This window comes from Arachis hypogaea, chromosome 14 (genome assembly GCF_003086295.3).
Source record: "Arachis hypogaea cultivar Tifrunner chromosome 14, arahy.Tifrunner.gnm2.J5K5, whole genome shotgun sequence".
In the NCBI taxonomy this organism is placed as follows: Eukaryota; Viridiplantae; Streptophyta; class Magnoliopsida; order Fabales; family Fabaceae; genus Arachis; species Arachis hypogaea.
The window spans coordinates 35,033,820-35,050,242 of NC_092049.1; the positions used below are offsets into that span (position 1 = coordinate 35,033,820).

The 16,423-nt window shown below is 37.7% G+C and overlaps 1 protein-coding gene across 1 annotated transcript; it reads right to left on the reverse strand.

The window, feature by feature from the left end:
* Positions 1–13,784: 13,784 nt before the first annotated feature.
* On the reverse strand, positions 13,785–15,364 carry LOC140178569 (uncharacterized). The gene is made up of 3 exons (XM_072215759.1): positions 15,004–15,364; positions 14,397–14,799; positions 13,785–14,301 (listed from the first exon to the last, which is right to left on the reverse strand). Exons 1-3 carry the CDS (start codon positions 15,362–15,364, stop codon positions 13,785–13,787), a joined length of 1,281 nt encoding a protein of 426 aa, XP_072071860.1.
* Between the last annotated feature and the right edge of the window lie 1,059 nt (positions 15,365–16,423).

Here is a 16,423-nt window from a genome sequence, read left to right on the forward strand (position 1 = left end):
ATACTAACATGAAACCAACAACAAACATTATAAATAGAGCCAACAATAACATGTATAATTTTTGGGTTCCATCTTCAGCTTCTAACTTTCGAATTCTCCAACCTAAATTCATCCTCACTTGGTCAAAATCCTCAGTAGAAGTCACCCTTCTACCAACGTCTTCTTGTCTAATGTCAGCCTAGACAAATAAATCACACCACCTCTTTTTACTGACATTATAGTTAGGACACCCAAAGAATGGCTTATTAGGGTTAGACTTTGTTGTGGACCACCAGAGAACAGGACAGTAGCCACATCCACACCACTGTGAAACACTCGATACTCTACTTCGACTGGAGATCCTTGTATTGGATCGCATGGAACTCTAACTCCTACTTGCAATCATGATCCTAAAATCAAAAGGGTGCACAACGAGTAAGAAGACGAACAATCAGAAAAAAATGGGAAGAAGAAGAGGAAGAAGTAAGGGAAGAAATTTAGGTTATAAAAGGAAACAATAACCAAATTGGAGCTAATCAAATTTTATGCCATGTCATCTAACTATTACTGTGCTCAGTATGGCAAGAATTGGCCACATCACTGACGATGTCAAAGCTCCAGTGACGAAAAAAGGGGGAAGAACTAACGTGGTGCATTTTTTCAGATCTGGGGGACTAATTTAGTGCAATTAGGATCTCGAGGACTAAATCAATGCAACTCACCAATCTCAAGGACCAAAGTGTGGCTTATCACGTGCATTTGGCTTAGATACATTAGGCAACACTTTTAAAGCGCACCTAAAATATAACAAATAGGTTACTCTTTAAAAACGTTTTTTGTGTGTTAAACGTGTACCTATAGATATTAAGATAAGGCTACGCTCTATAAGTGATGTTTAAATATCTAAGGAAACACTTTTCAAGTGATGCCACAACTATGTTTCCTATTCTTCTATAAAAAGGTAATACGGATAAAAGCGTAGCCTAACTACGCTTTTCAAATGTAGCTTAAAAGAATGTGGTTGAATGGATAATTTTTTTGTAGTGTAAATTCGGGAGCTAACGCGAGTAATCATTATAAATTTGGGTTCCAATTTAGGTTAATTAAAATTTTAGGAGTTAAGTTATGTCTAACTTTAAATTTCGAAGGCCAAATTGAATATTTACTTAAAGTTAAAATTATAAAGACATTTAAGTCATAAAAATAGCTAGTCCGCCAATAACAAATTAGACAATTATAACGGAAAAAATAATGCAAGAGAAAGGTAAGGAGTTGATTGATTTGCGAAAATATTTTTTATTTTTATTTTTTAAAAATAATTTTTATTTTCAACTTTTCGAATATAAGGAAATGCGATTGGTTTATGAAAAGAGGATTATTTCTAAATGTCGAAAATAATAAAAATATATTTGATTGGTCTATTTTTAAAATGTAATTTTAATATTTTAGAATATAAAATTATATTTTCATTAAATGTACAATTTTAGTTATTTAATTTTTTTATTAAGTTAACAAATTTATTTTTATACAATATTAAACATTAAATAAATTACCATCTTAAATAATTAATTGCATTCATATAGATCTATTATTAAAAAATAAGATTAAAAAAGACTAATAGTTAATCTATTATTTATTATAATTCTTTTAATTCAATTAGTACGTACAACAAAAAAATTAACATATATACTTATTTAATCCTAAATTTTAAAATTAAACTGATCATATTTTTATTGGTTTTACTGCTCTTAATACTATTGGCTGTACTTGACTATTTTAGTTGAACTTAAAAGATCTCATCTTATTTTTGAACTTATATTAGATAATTATGTTTTTTTTATCAAAATTAATAAAATTTTATTTTAAAAAATTGACGATATTAAAAATTTTATTTTCACGTTTTCAATAAGATGTTTATGTAAACTAATTAGAAGATAGAAGACCTGACAATAATATTTGATGGTGAAGAAGGAAAGAGTTGGCATATTAGAAAACTAATGGTAGAAGAAAGGAAAAAAAAATTAAATCAGCGCATGAAATTGATAGTAGAAGCTAAGTGAGAGGAAAAAAAAATCCACGCATAAAAGGAAGAGTTGAAGAAATTCGAACATTTAAATTTAAAATAAAAAATTCCGTGTTTTAAAAATGAAAATATTTTCAAAAATAATAACCCAAAATTCTAAAAAAAATACGTTTTCAACTTTATTCTATTTCTTTAAAAATATTATTTTCACGAAAAATATTTTTAAAATAATCAATCAATCATATTTTTAAAATTAAAATAAAAAATAAAAATAAAAATAAAAACACTAAAACCAATCAGCACATAAGATATTAATAAAACCAATTTGGTACTAGCATAGGAGAAAGACTAGAGTAACTTCAAATGCTGAGTATTTTTGTTATTTTTTTTTTTCTCTTTTGATGAGAGTTTACTCTCTTTGATTTGTTCTATGGTGACGTCCATTTTTTGGAGTAAAAATGTTTAATAACTAAAAAATATTAATAAAAATAATTAAAATTTGTTTTATTTATTAATTTTAATTATTTTTTATCTTTTTAATATTACTATTTACTTCCACTTTATTTTAGTAGTCGTATAATAAATAATAATAAATTTTAAATTAAAAGATAGATAAAATCAAAAAATAAAGATACATGAATTATATTTTAATTCAATAGCAAATTAAATATATAAAAAAAATATCTATTTAAACTTTAAAATACAAATTTTAAAATATTTTTGTTTGACGTCTTCTTCTCCTTTCTTCCGTTTTTTAATTACTATGTTCTTGTATTTATTCAACTATATTAGTATATACTAAAATTAATTATTAAAATTTATTAATAATCTAAAATATATATTATATAAATATATAATAATTAATTTTAATATATATAAACTATTTTTTAATTTTATTTTTTTTAAAGAAGAGTACATATATAATAGCGGCAGCAGTAATAATAATGAAAAAGAAAAATAGCTGGTAACAAATACATTGGCTTGAATTTCCATTGCAAAGAAGTAACAAAGGGAGAAGGAGGAGCTGAGGTGCATATTGAAAGCTCTTGCTTTTTTCTTAGCTTGTCGTCTTTTGGCTATCCATCAACAGAATTTAATTTTCATTTAAAAAGAAGAGAAGTTGTTATTAATTAAGATAGAGACGAAACATATATAGCTCTTTCAAAGTGTGAAAAGAATCAGAGTTCACTTCGTCAGCACGCAGCAAGAAGAGTTTAATTTCTCCACCCTTTGAAGATTATATTCATCAAATTTATATCTAAATCTACGTTATTATTAGGGCAAAATATTTATATAAACTAAATGCATTAAAATATTATCTGTATCACCTAAAATTAAAATTGATACGTATATCACTCAAAATTTATTTTTATATAAATCAAATTAGATAGTATAAATTTATAAATGGTTGAGATTTTTTAGGTAAATTAAAATAGACTGATTTGACCTACATAAATCAAATTAGGTTAAACAGATTTACTAAAGTTTTAGCAATATATTTAAATGAAGCCTGGCTAATTCGATTTAGTAGGGAATAAGTACTAAATTTAATATTTATTAATTATTGTTATAATGAATAAATACTAAATTTGGTAAAGTTAAAATTTGTAATTAAAATTTTTTTTTGGTAAAGTTATAAAGTTAAATATTTAATGATTTGTTGAGCATTTATTAAAATAAAAAATTTAAAATTTTTATTAATAACAATTTTAGCATATATTTTTAAAAGTTAGAATACATAATAACTAAATTTAAAATTAATTAATATTTTATCAAAATTAAATACGAAATAGAATAAAAATATTTTTATATAAAAACTAATCAATGACATGGATATTATATGGTCAATAGATTTAAATATTTAATGCTAACTAACTATCAACATATATAAATAGATATATGTTAATTCGATTTATTATGGTGTACGTATATAAAGAGTATATTAAAAAGTACATTAAAAAATAAATTAAAAAATAATAATTATAAATAATTTTTATAAATTATTAAAAAATTTTATTATAAATTATAAATAATAATTTATAATTATGTTGATTTTTTAGCATCCTTAAAAAAATTCTAATGGTTAACCTTTTTTTATCAATATTAGTTAATGTTTTTAGTTAATAATTTATTTTTATATTATTCAGATTTATATTTTAAAATTTTAGATTTAGAATTTAGTATTTAATATTTAAAATTAATAAAATATTTGTAAAAAATATTATATTTTGTTGGTTAGTTAGTATTGAATCCAAGGTAGTGAACTCGTAGTTTTTACCTCGACTCGTTAAGCTAACTCAAAATCGTAATTCGTTGAATCGTAAGACGGAACGTAAATATGACTCGTAAAATATTAAAATTTAGAAAAATTTAATAGCAAAAACTAATTTCACATATAATAAAATAATCTCAAATAAACTAAATTATCCACAGAATTATAACTAATATATACTATAACAAGTCAAAAGTCACAATTCAACACAAATTCACAACTCAACTCACAAATCAAAATACAAATTCACAACTCACAAATTCATAAGACACTAAAATAAATTCAAATAGCAAACAAACCAACCAAACTACTAGAATGAACAACTAATTAAATAGAATCTAAATAAGTCATTTAATAATCATTCTATTTTTCATCAGTCATAAAATCTTCACGAGTTTCACAAGTTTCATTACCATCTTCATTATCAGGAGCAGGAGGAAGAGGTCCTTGAAGAAGTTCTTCAAACTCATCATCATTAAGATAACTAAAGCACTATTTAAGTCATAGCATCGTATCAAAACCAATAAACCTTACTTGTCACATAAAGTTCCAACTTCCAAGTATAAACACGTAAAAAGTATTTTAACTTTTTAAGTAATTCAGAATGGAATAAAACAAATTTAAGCCACTAAAATAATTAAAGCACTATTTAAGTCACAACATCATATCAAAACCAATAAACCTTACTTGTCACATAAAGTTTCAACTTTCAAGTATAAGTAGGTAAAAATGTAGAGTGTCCTCCAATCTCATGGCTTAGAAAATTTTAATGCTTATAAACAGCTACTAAGCCAATGGTGTACATCAAAGTCTCCCAACAAAATTCTGAAATTTTTAATCATAGACAACTACTATCTCAATACATTTCGTGTTAAACATCATTGGGCATCATAAATTAAGACACGATGCTCAAAAATTAAGCATGTATAAACATAGAAGGAGAAGAGAAAACAAAGATTCATAACAATCAACATCTAAAATAATAAATCAAAATAATAGCAATTTTTACCAAAATAAAAATAATAATAATAATAATTGTTAACAGTGAGTGACAAAGGAGCAGTGGCAATCCAATCATCATCAACATCATTATCACTTGCAAGTAGTTCACAAGGTGCTGAATTGACAAATGATTGCAGCGAGTATAACACGTTCTTTGTGAAAGTGTAAATAGAAGGCATTCCAATTGGCAGAAAACTCAACCTTTTAGTGCATGATGGCTACCATGAATTGGTTAAAATTTTTGAACAAATGTTTGACACTACCATACTCTTTAATCATCTCTATCCCTATGTCTCTATCTCATTTACCTTTTTTTCTAATTAAAATAAGACTGAAGAGGATAAAGATTAAAGAGGTCTTAACTTACCTTATGAACTAGCAGCAAACGGGAGGAGAAGAGTAGTGATCCAGATCCCACAGCTAGAGAGGTGGAGTCAGAGAACCAGAGACAGAGGGGCAGAGCCAGAGAGTCTCGCAAGTTGCAATCGCAAAGTGACACTCACGCATTCCAACCACCACCAATCCGATTTGACAACACCAGCAGCAAACCTCACGGTGAGTCGGCGATACTCAAACTTGGGGATCCCTGTCACACGATATTCAAATTTTAGAGGGATAGAAAGATAGAGTCAGAGATTGAGACTTGACAGAGGTGAAATTTTGAAATTTTGGCCATTGAGAATTGAAGATAACCTGTAAAAGTGGGGGAGATTAAGAGATTAGACACCGTTATTCTTCTAGGGCTCCTCTTCCATGGTCTTCTATTCAGATTGGGCCATTGGATTGGATTGGGCTGCAATCAGGCCAAGAAAAATAACTTCTTCAACCTAGAACGCACAACGCGGCAGAAGTGACAATTTTGGCGGCTCTGCATTTTTGAGCGGCGATTCCACATGGTGGAGCTTGTTTCTGGACGATGAGTAGAAGCGCAACGGAAGGATGGAGCAGAAGCATAAAATCTTGCGTTTCTACGAGTTAAAACGTGATTCTGACTACCTTGATTGAATCTATTGACTACCATAATATCCAGGTCATTAATTAGTTTTTATGTAAAAATATTCTTATTCTATTCGGTATTTAATTTTAGTAAAACATCAATTAATTTTGAATTTAGTTATTATGTGTTCTAACTTTTAAAAATACATGCTAAGATTGTTATTAATAAAAAATTTAAATTTTTTATTTTAATAAATGCTCAACAAATCATTAAAAATTTAACTTTATAACTTTACCAAAAAAAAAAACTTTTTTAATTAAAAATTTTAACTTTACCAAATTTAGTATTTATTCATTGTAACAATAATTAATAAATGTTAAATCAAATAAGTTTGAGCTATTTTAAATATGCACTTGCTTCCTATTAAATCGAATTAGCCAGACTCTATTTAAATATGTTGCTAAAACTTGAGTAAATCTGCTCAACCTAATTCGATTTATTCATGTAGTTCGCCAACAAGGTAAATCGAATTAGGCTATTTCGTTTTACCTGGAAAAATTCCAACCATTCATACATCTACTCCACCTAATTCGATTTACCTCATGCATGCATAAATCGAATTTTCCTAATTCGATTTATGCCCAACTCAACGTTACCTAGTAAATCTACTCCACTAATGCGAATTACTGCTGAAAATTGTAATTCGAACTGGCTTAATTCGATTTACATAGAAATAGGCTTTGGGTGATACACGTATCAGTTTTGGTTTTAGGTGATACAGGTAATATTTTGATGTATTTGGTTTATTTAGGTATTTTGCCCTTATTATCATCATCATCATCATCATCATCATCATCATTGTCATCATCATTGTTCGCTTGCTCGCTAGAATGGTGGATCGGATGGACGTCAGGTCGAGAGCAACGGGTTGAGTGAACGTGGTATCTGAACCTAAGCGTGAGTTTTACGGAGAGGTGTCCCAATCGTCGGTGGGTCGACAGGTGGGGCCACCTGCAAGGACACTCGGATGCTAAAGTAAGCATCCATACGATGAGGCGGCTAATTAGGGTAAAAGTGACGTACTTCTGGGAGGGGTAGGTCCCTCTCCATTTATACCTTGTACTCGAGTGGTCCCTCTGACTTGGACCCGTCCATCTAAAAGCTCCTGCCAGTTATCCAGGTCTTTATCAAGGAGTGAACTGACGCGCGGGTCACCTTAGTGTACGGGTCAAGGTCCCGCCAGGCGTGTACAGGTCGAGGACCCGTCAAATCAGTAATCCATATGTTGGACCCCTGGCCTTTATTGGGTTGGGTCGGAACAATGCCCCTAATGTGGCAAGCCATGAGGCTCACAGTTGGCACATTATAGTTACTCGCATTTGGGTAGTGGTTCTCCTTTGCTCGGGGACCCGTTGACGAGATCCACGGTATTAGTGCGCGTGAGTTGTCCCCAACCGTTGCTTGTGGCGTCATTTCGATATCCATGCCAAGAACATTAAATGCTCTTTATGATTGATTTGAAAGCGAAGGAAAAATCCCATTTTACCGTTACCTTTTTGTGCTCCCTTTGACGGTTACCATTTAGCACTTCTTCCCTTTGATAATTCCTTCATTTCACATTTTCCTTTTTCACTCTCTTTCACCTCTTCACAATCCACATTCTTGCCACTTTACAAATATTAACTTGCCTTCTACATGCTGCACATTTCACTGTATTTGCCTTCGAATAAACACCTCCTTCCACTCTTCTCACTTACTGCTATGTGAATCTCTGGTACTTCTCTTGTTTATTTTAATGCTTTCGCTACTGTTTATTGTCATGTGTTGCATTTGTTGTGTTTATTGTTGTGTTGCTTGGTTGAACTCGCCATTGTTAGCTAGTTCTTAGGGGGGTACCATAGGTGTTTTCTTCCTTGGATTTAGGCCTGAACTAGGGCAAAATAGCATAGGGTAGTGATGTAGTAAGACATAGTTTAGTTTTCATTTTTTTTGAGCTTCTGACTTCCCATATTAACTTAAATGGTGCCCCCACTGTAGGTATGGTGCAGCAACCCGTGACACGAAACCCTGTAGATCGTTACGCCTGGATCACTACCGACATGATGAGTACGGCTTCCAAGATAACTCAGGAGGAATTACAAGAGTTTTGTAATGCCGGGGCGATGTGTGGGGGTGGTCCATATTGTGTTCGTTCCAGGAGCCCGGGAGCATATATGCCAGTTAAATTAGTCGTCTCCCAGGTTTCGGACTGGATGTGGGTGTACAAGCCCATGTTCACCACGTTGGGTGTTCGTCTCTCCTTCTCCCCTTTCATCATGGCTTTCTTAAACTGATGTGACATCATCCCATCACAGCTCATTCGAACAGTTGGCAGTCATTTGCTGCTTTGAGATGGTGTGCGAATATTTGAAGCTCCCGGGCTCCATCAATGTGTTCTTTTATTTCTTCTTACTCACAAACCCCTCCCATGAAGGAAAGCACAAAAATGGATATCTTTCCTTTCGAAATGTCCAAAACCAGCAGATCTTCAGGCTCTTCGAAGATTCATTTCACGGTTTCAAAGAAACCTACTTTAAGGTAAGGCCGGCACAGGGTTGTCACCCTTTATGACTCATTCTTAAAGGGGAAAGGTGGATACCGACCTACTGGAATTTTGGTGCTGGCGCCAATTACTTGATCATGATGACCTATGATGCATTAGGTCGAGAGAACTAACAGATTGTCGATGTTTTACTGGAAATTTTTGGTTCTAAGAATCTTAATCCTCATTTGTTGATGGGCGACCGGGAATCCAGTCGTGAGTGTGTAGGTAAGATTGCTTTCGTACATTCCCATTCTCCCGACTTGCTTACTGTTTTGCTCCTGACTTACTTTGTTTATTTTTTGGTTTTCTAACTTGGCTTCTATTTTGTTTTTTGCTTGCTTCTTTAGTCAGAATGGCTGCCAGGAACACGACTCTTACCCACTTGATGACCCATCTCTTCCCTGATGAAGATGATAGCAGCAATGATAACTCGGCAACCCCTATTGCCAAAACTGAGGCCAACGTTGTCGGTGAGGGTAAAGCCCAATCTTGCCCTGCTATCGAAGTACCTCCCGAGAATCTCGTTGAGAACCCTGCTACCGACGACGCGAATAAGGGTATGGGATTACTAATTGAAACTGATCCCGAGGTATTTGTTATCACCAATCCAAAGAAGAGAAAAGCAGACTCCAGTTCGGGATGAGTTTTCTCCATCATGGAGAAAAAGTTTGAAGCAAGGTTTTTCATCGACTCCCAACTCCTCCCTGGAATTGAGGAGTTCTTCCGGGATGAGGACCTAGCGGCTCAGGCGAGGTGGACATATTGGAGTCTCCTCTGAGCAGCCCCTATTGCCAGGAAAGTTGTGCCCGTGCTGGTGCAGGGTCAAGTGCTGGATGGGAAACTCAAGGCAGTGCAAAGAGATATTGCCAACCTAAAGGCCCAAAAGGAGTCCCTGAAGAGCTATCTTGATGAGGAGGAGAAGATATCCAAGGAGAACACCACCGAGATCAACTGTTTGGTGGATCGGGATTTATTTCTTTCCCGTCAGCTCAATGTTGCGCTAGGCCAGGCTCAGGCATCAGAAGTCAAAGTAAAAGTTTTGGAGGAGAAGCTAGCTGAGGCTGTGAAGTTGGTAGACACCGCCCGCCAAGAGGCCCTAGGGATGAAGAAGAAGAATAAAGAAATCATTAAGGACGCCTAGGAAGCAATCACGGATACCGAAGAGGCGATCAAGGCCTAGGTCTCCCTTTTTGCTCGTAACTTTGACACCTGAGCTATATGAACCTTCAAGATGATTTAAGATGGGAAGGTGGTGGACATCCTGAGGAAGTAAAGAGCCTTATCACTTGTAATTTTTTGTATCTTTGAACTTGTACTTTTTAACTATTGGGCTGATGTGATTCCCCTTTGTGTAACTTGAACAATTTCCCGTTTGTTACTTGTTATGCCGGCGTGATGGCCTTTGCATATTTTTAACAACTTTGGTTTGTTATCGGGCTGACACGATGCCCTTTTTAATCTACCGTTTTAACATTTTTGATTCGTAGTTAGAATCACATTTTGTTTGCTTTAATTACTATTATTCATCATTTGGCCGTCAAGTCATTATGTAATGGATATTTGCTTAACGTGTTGTTGTGGTACCCGGGGTGATCAGTCTCGGGAAACCATTGCTAACAATGATGGAATAAATCAAAGCCAAAATGAATTTAATAATCACAATGCAATTGTTTTTCGATAATGGGCCTCGTTAAAACCCTATGTTATCATCTTGTTATGAGGGCAAGGGGAAAGAGTACCCCCTCTTTCATAATGAAACGAATATTCTTGTAACAAGGTGAATTTAAACAAAGTAAATGGAAGTAAAAAATAAAGGTAGAAAATAATCGTCTGGTCGGCAAGCCGTTGGTCCTTCATGAGTAAAACCTCTTAAGGTTTGTTGCATTCCAAGTCATCGGGACCTCTTTTCTGTCTAATCGTTCCAACTTATAGGCACCTTTTCTGAGTACTTCTCTTACTCTATAGGGTCCTTCTCAATTAGGCACGAGCTTGCCTTCTCCAGGAGTCGGTAGGCCGATGTCGTTGCGTTGCAACGCCAGATCACCCTTTTCAAAACTTCTATTCTGCACCCTGTAATTATAACGCATTGCTATCATTTGCTTTAGTGCTGCCTCCGATAAGTGAGCCATCTCCCTTGTCTCATCTATCAAGTCTTTTTCAACTGCTTCACTACTTCCACCTAGGAGTAATCTCGGATTTGGCTCCCTAATCTTTATAGGAATTACCATATCAACGCCGTAGGTAAGCCGGAAGGGCGTCTCCCTAAAGGAAGTTTGTGGTGTTGTCCTGTATGATTACAAGACAGAGGTCAACTCATCTGTCCAAGAGGCCTTCCGTTGATTTGTGCACTTCTTTAATCTACTGAGGCTAACTTTGTTTGCCGTCTTGGCTTGCTCGTTACTCTGGGGATGCTCCATGGAAGAAAACTTCTGTTGGATTTCTAGTCCTGCTAAGAACTCCCCGAATTTCTTATTGGAAAACTACATCCTATTGTCTGACACAACGATCTCTAGGATCCCAAACCTAGTGATTACTTACCTCCAAAGGAACTTCCAACAATTTGCAGATGATATACTAGCCAATGGTTCCGTCTTGACCCACTTAGTGTAATAATAAATATTCACAATGAGGTACTTGACTTTTCTTGGGGCTACCTGGAACGGACCCAAGAGGTCGACTTCCCACTAGGAGAAAAGCCGAGAGGCCCGCATGGAACTCAACTCCTCTGCTGGCGCCTTGTGGAAATTTACATTTTCTTGGCACTTCTTTCACTTTTTAACGAACTCGCGAGCATCCGTTATCATAGAAGGCCAATAGTATCCAGCTCTAACGAGCTTCCGAGCTAAAGCCTTCCCCCCAATGTGGTGGCCGCAACATCCTAAATGGACTTCGCTTAGGAGTAGTCCGTCTGGTCGGGGCATGGGCACCTCAGTAGGGGCTGATTAAGTCCTCTCTTGTACAACTGTCCCCGTATTACTGCATACTTAGCAGCCTCCTTTCTTATTACTTTGGCCTCCTTTTTATTTCCAGGGAGCGTTCCTTCTTCAAAAAAATGTTGGATCAGGCTGATCCAAGAGGGGGGTCCAGAACTTGGGTCAAACAGAGAGTCACTGACGGCTCCTTCACCAAGCCCTGGATAAGAGATCGGTTTTTCGCTCCCGGTTTGATGCTTGCCAGTTTTGACAAAAAGTCTGGCCTAGCATTTCTCTTCCTGAGAACATGTTGGACCATTACCTTCTCAAAATCCTTTCACGGTTGCTTTACTTTTTCTAAATACTTTTGCAACAATGGGTCCCTGACTTGATAGGTCCCATTTACTTGTGAGGTTACGACCTGAGAGTCGTTGTTGACCTCGAGCTTTATTACTCCGACCTCCTTGGCTAAAGTTAAGCCGCCTATCAAGGCCTCAAACTCTACTTGATTATTCAAAACTGGGAATTCAAAATTGATAGATTTCTCATAAGTCATTCCTTCTAAGCTTTCTAAAATGATCCCGGCTCCTCCGAACACTTGGTTGGATGCTCCGTCAACTTGGAGTTTTCACCGTGTGGTCGGGTCCTTAGGAACACCTCCGGTCACTTTAATCAAGAAATCAACCATCGCTTGTGCTTTGATCGCATGCCGAAGTTCGTACTGAATTTCATGCTGAGACAATTTGATTGCCCAGGCTATCATACGCCTCGCCAGGTCAGGTTTCTGTAGGATCTGCAAATCGCCTGATAAGTTCTCAAGGTGAATGGGTGCACTTGAAAGTATTGCCTTAGCCTTTGAGAAGAGATTAGCAAGGCGTAAGCTAACTTCTCTAGCCTAGTGTATCTTAGCTCTACCCCTTGGAGTACTTGCTTACGAAGTACACAGGCTGTTGGAGCTTATCCTCCAGCGGCCACCATGGCCTCCTCTGTCACTGCAAGATAGAGATACAGAGTCTCCCCCTCCTTTGACTTACCGAGTATTGGTGGTTCTGACAAAATCCTCTTAAAGTGATTGAAAGCTTCTTCATAAGCTGGAGTCCACTCAAAGGCCATTCCCATTTTCATTAGGTTGAAAAAGGGTAGTGCCTTTGCTGCTGATGCACTGAGGAACCGTGACAAAGATGTTAGCCTCTCTGCCAGCCTTTGAACATCCTTCACATAGGACTTGTCATTCGGAGAATGGCTTCACACTTCTCTGGATTAGCCTCTACTCCTCTTTGTGTGATTATAAATCCCAAAAACTTCCCTGCTTCCATGGCAAACGTGCACTTCAAGGGATTTAGCCTCATATTGCGTCTCCGAAGTAGGTCAAAGATGACTTTTATGTCGGTTACCAAATTATTCAGTTCAGCCGTCTTTACCAATATGTCATCCACATAAGCCTCTACTGACTTACCAATATGGTATTTGAAGACTTTGTTCATTAATCTTTGATAGGTGTCCCCCGTATTCTTTAGCCCAAATAACATGATCTTGTAGCAATATATCCCTATTGGCATTATAAATGCCATTTTTTCTTCGTCAGGTCGGTGCATTGGGATCTGGTTGTACCCTGAGTAAGCATCCATGAAGCTCAAAAATCGATATCCCACTGCTGCGCCTACCAGGGCATCAATGTTGGGAAGAGGGAATGAATATTTGAGGCATGCCTTATTAAGATCTGAGTAGTCAACACACATCCTCCATTTTCCATTCACTTTACTTAGAAGTACCACATTTGAGAGCCATGTTGAGTAGTCTAGTTCCCTGATGAAACTGGCTCCTAACAAGCTAGCCGTCTTCCTGGCTACCTCGTCGGTTCTTTCTGACAACATTTTCCTCCCGCGTTGTGCAATTGGTTTGGCTTCCATTTTCACGGCCAGACGGTGTGACATGAAGTCGGGGTCTACTCCTGGCATATCGGTTGCAGTCCAAGCAAAAAGGTCTCTGTTTGCCCTAATAGCTTCCATGAGGGGTTCCTTCATTTCAAGGGGAGGTTTCGGTTTATACGAACATAAACTTATCCTCCATGTCCTCTACCCAATATTTCTCCAGGTCTTTTGTGGCTTTGGCCTTGGCTTCTCGTCAACTCTCGCATCCAAGTCTGCCAGAAACACTCCGGATGCTTTCTTTGACTTCTTTCTAAGTGATAGTCTGGCGTTATCACAGGCAATTGCCATTTTTAGGTCTCCCTGGACTAACCCTACAGATCCACTGTCCGTCACAAATTTCATTGTAAGGATCTTCGGGCAAATGATGGCCGACAGCTCGTTAATGGTTCTCCTACCCAGGATGACATTATACGTCGTGGAATCCCTCAGAACCACGAACTCTACCATCGCCGACTTCCTGCTCTCCTCAGATCCAATGCAGATTGGGAGTGTGACAGACTCGTCAGGCTTAATGTAATTGTCTCCCAATCCTACGACCCCATGACGATGGCTTTTGAGGTCACTCTCCTTGATCTCCAAGGCGTCAAACACATTTCGGAATATGATGTTTGAGTCTTCTCCCGTGTCCACTAAGATTCGTTTGACCAGGTCTGTCCTGATCCTTGCCGTGATTACCATTGGCGGGTCATCGTGAAGGTCGTGGAACCAATGGTCTTCTGGGCCGAAGGATAACTCGAGGAGTTCCTCAGAATGAACCTTGAGCTTCCCGACGACACGGTTAGTACTTTGGCATCCTTCTTTGCTGCTAACTTTGACTTAGGTGGTACATCTCTTCCAACCATTACATTTATTACCACTGTTGGAGCGGTGTCCATGTTCTCGGGGAGCCCTTGCCTGGGCTTCATAGCTCGGCTCTGATCTTCCTCAAATTGTTCTCTTTCTCTCCTCCTTAGTTCTCGGATGAACTGCGAGAACTCTACTAAATTTTCTTCTCGAATAGCTTGCTCCAAAGCATCCTTTAGATCAAAATAATCTTGCTTTTTCTGGCCAAAACCTTTGTGGTAATCACAGTAAAGGCTTTTGTTCCCTCTGGTCCTATCCTTAAGTTGCCTTGGTTTGGTCAGTATGCCCTTCTCTGTAATTTGTTGATAGACCTCAACTATGGGTGCAGTTAAGGGGGTGTAGTTGGTGAACTTACACACCCAGGGAGTGGCTTGAATGATTTCCCAGATGTACCCTCTCTTGACACTTCCTTAGGTCTTTAGGTGATACCAGTTTTATGAGATGGAAGGTTGGGTAACTGCCATTTATTGGTGGCTACCACTTGACTGACCTTTTTGTCATTGATGTATTCCCTTGCAACACTCTAGATCTCTTGCATCATCCATAACGGGTCTGGTGGTGAGGTGCTTCCTAAAATCCTCATTCACCAAACCATTGGTTAGACACAGGCTTGCTACGGAGCCCGTTAAGCCATTGATCTCCAAGCATTCGTCATTGAATCGATCAAGGAACTTTCTCATCGGTTCGCTAACTCGTTGGGTCACTCCGAGAAAGTTAATCAGGTACTTGGCCTTGGCTATTTGGGTAGTGAATTGCGCCAAAAACCTTTGTGTGATGTCCGCGAAGGCCGTAATGGACCCTTGTGGAAGCGCGTTGAACCAACGGATCCTCAGGACTGCCAGAATTATGGGGAATGTACGGCATCTAACGGTATCACCCATGCCCTCCAAGTTCATTCTAGCCTCAAAGGACGTTAAATGTTCTTGTGGATCTTTGGTCCATCATACCTCATGTCCATTGGCTTGTCGAAGTTCTTCTGCAGCCGGACCTTGAGGATAAATGGGTGGAAAGGAGTAGCTCCTATTATAATTGGATCTCGCCGTTTCTTTCCACTATCTCTCCTTCACTCCCACGGTCTTCGGACCTACCGTGGGTGTAGCTGAGGGAGTAAGCGTCAATTTGGTCGTGCTCATCATCCCTCATAAGACTCTTCCTACGGCCTTTCGACCTATTCGTTGGAGATCGAGTTCGTGACAGGATTGAACGAGAGTCCCGACTGTGTTCGGGATGATGACGGTCCCTTGCTGCCAGTTTCCTCTCCAAGTTTGGCACTCTGTGTCTGAGTTCTTGCATAATCTGAGAGCTATCACTACCGGTACCGCCAAACGGGCGTTTCTCGGGAGACCGGGCATAGGTGTCGCCCTAGCAAGATGGATATCTCAGACGTTCCCATGAGGTCCTCGAACTCACCCTGCTCCGCAGGCGGGCTCCTCCCTCTGCTCGAACCTCTTTCGTACGAGGGATGAGCTCCATAGTCGCGTCAAGTCCCCACAGGTGCCAATGTTCGGTTGCTCACTAGAATGGTGGATCGAATAGACGTCGGGTCGAGAGCAACGGGTTCAGTGAAGGTGGTATCTTGACTTGAGCACGAGCTTTACAAAGAAATGTTGTCCCGATCATTGATGGGTCGGCAGGTGGAGCTACCTACAAGGACACTCTGATGCTAAAGTAAGCGTATGTACGATGAGGCGGCTAATTAGGGTAAAAGTGACAAACCTCTGGGGACGGGTAAGTCCCAGCCCATTTATACCTTGTACTCAGGTGGGTCATTTGACTTGGGCAAGTCTATCTGGAAGCTTCTGCCAGCTATCCAGGTCTTTATTAAGAAGTGAAGTGACACGCAGGTCACCTTCGTGTATGGGTCGAGGCCCCATCGGGCGTGTACGGGTCGAGGAAACATCGGGTCGGTAGTCCGTACGATGGACCCCTGGCCCTTATTG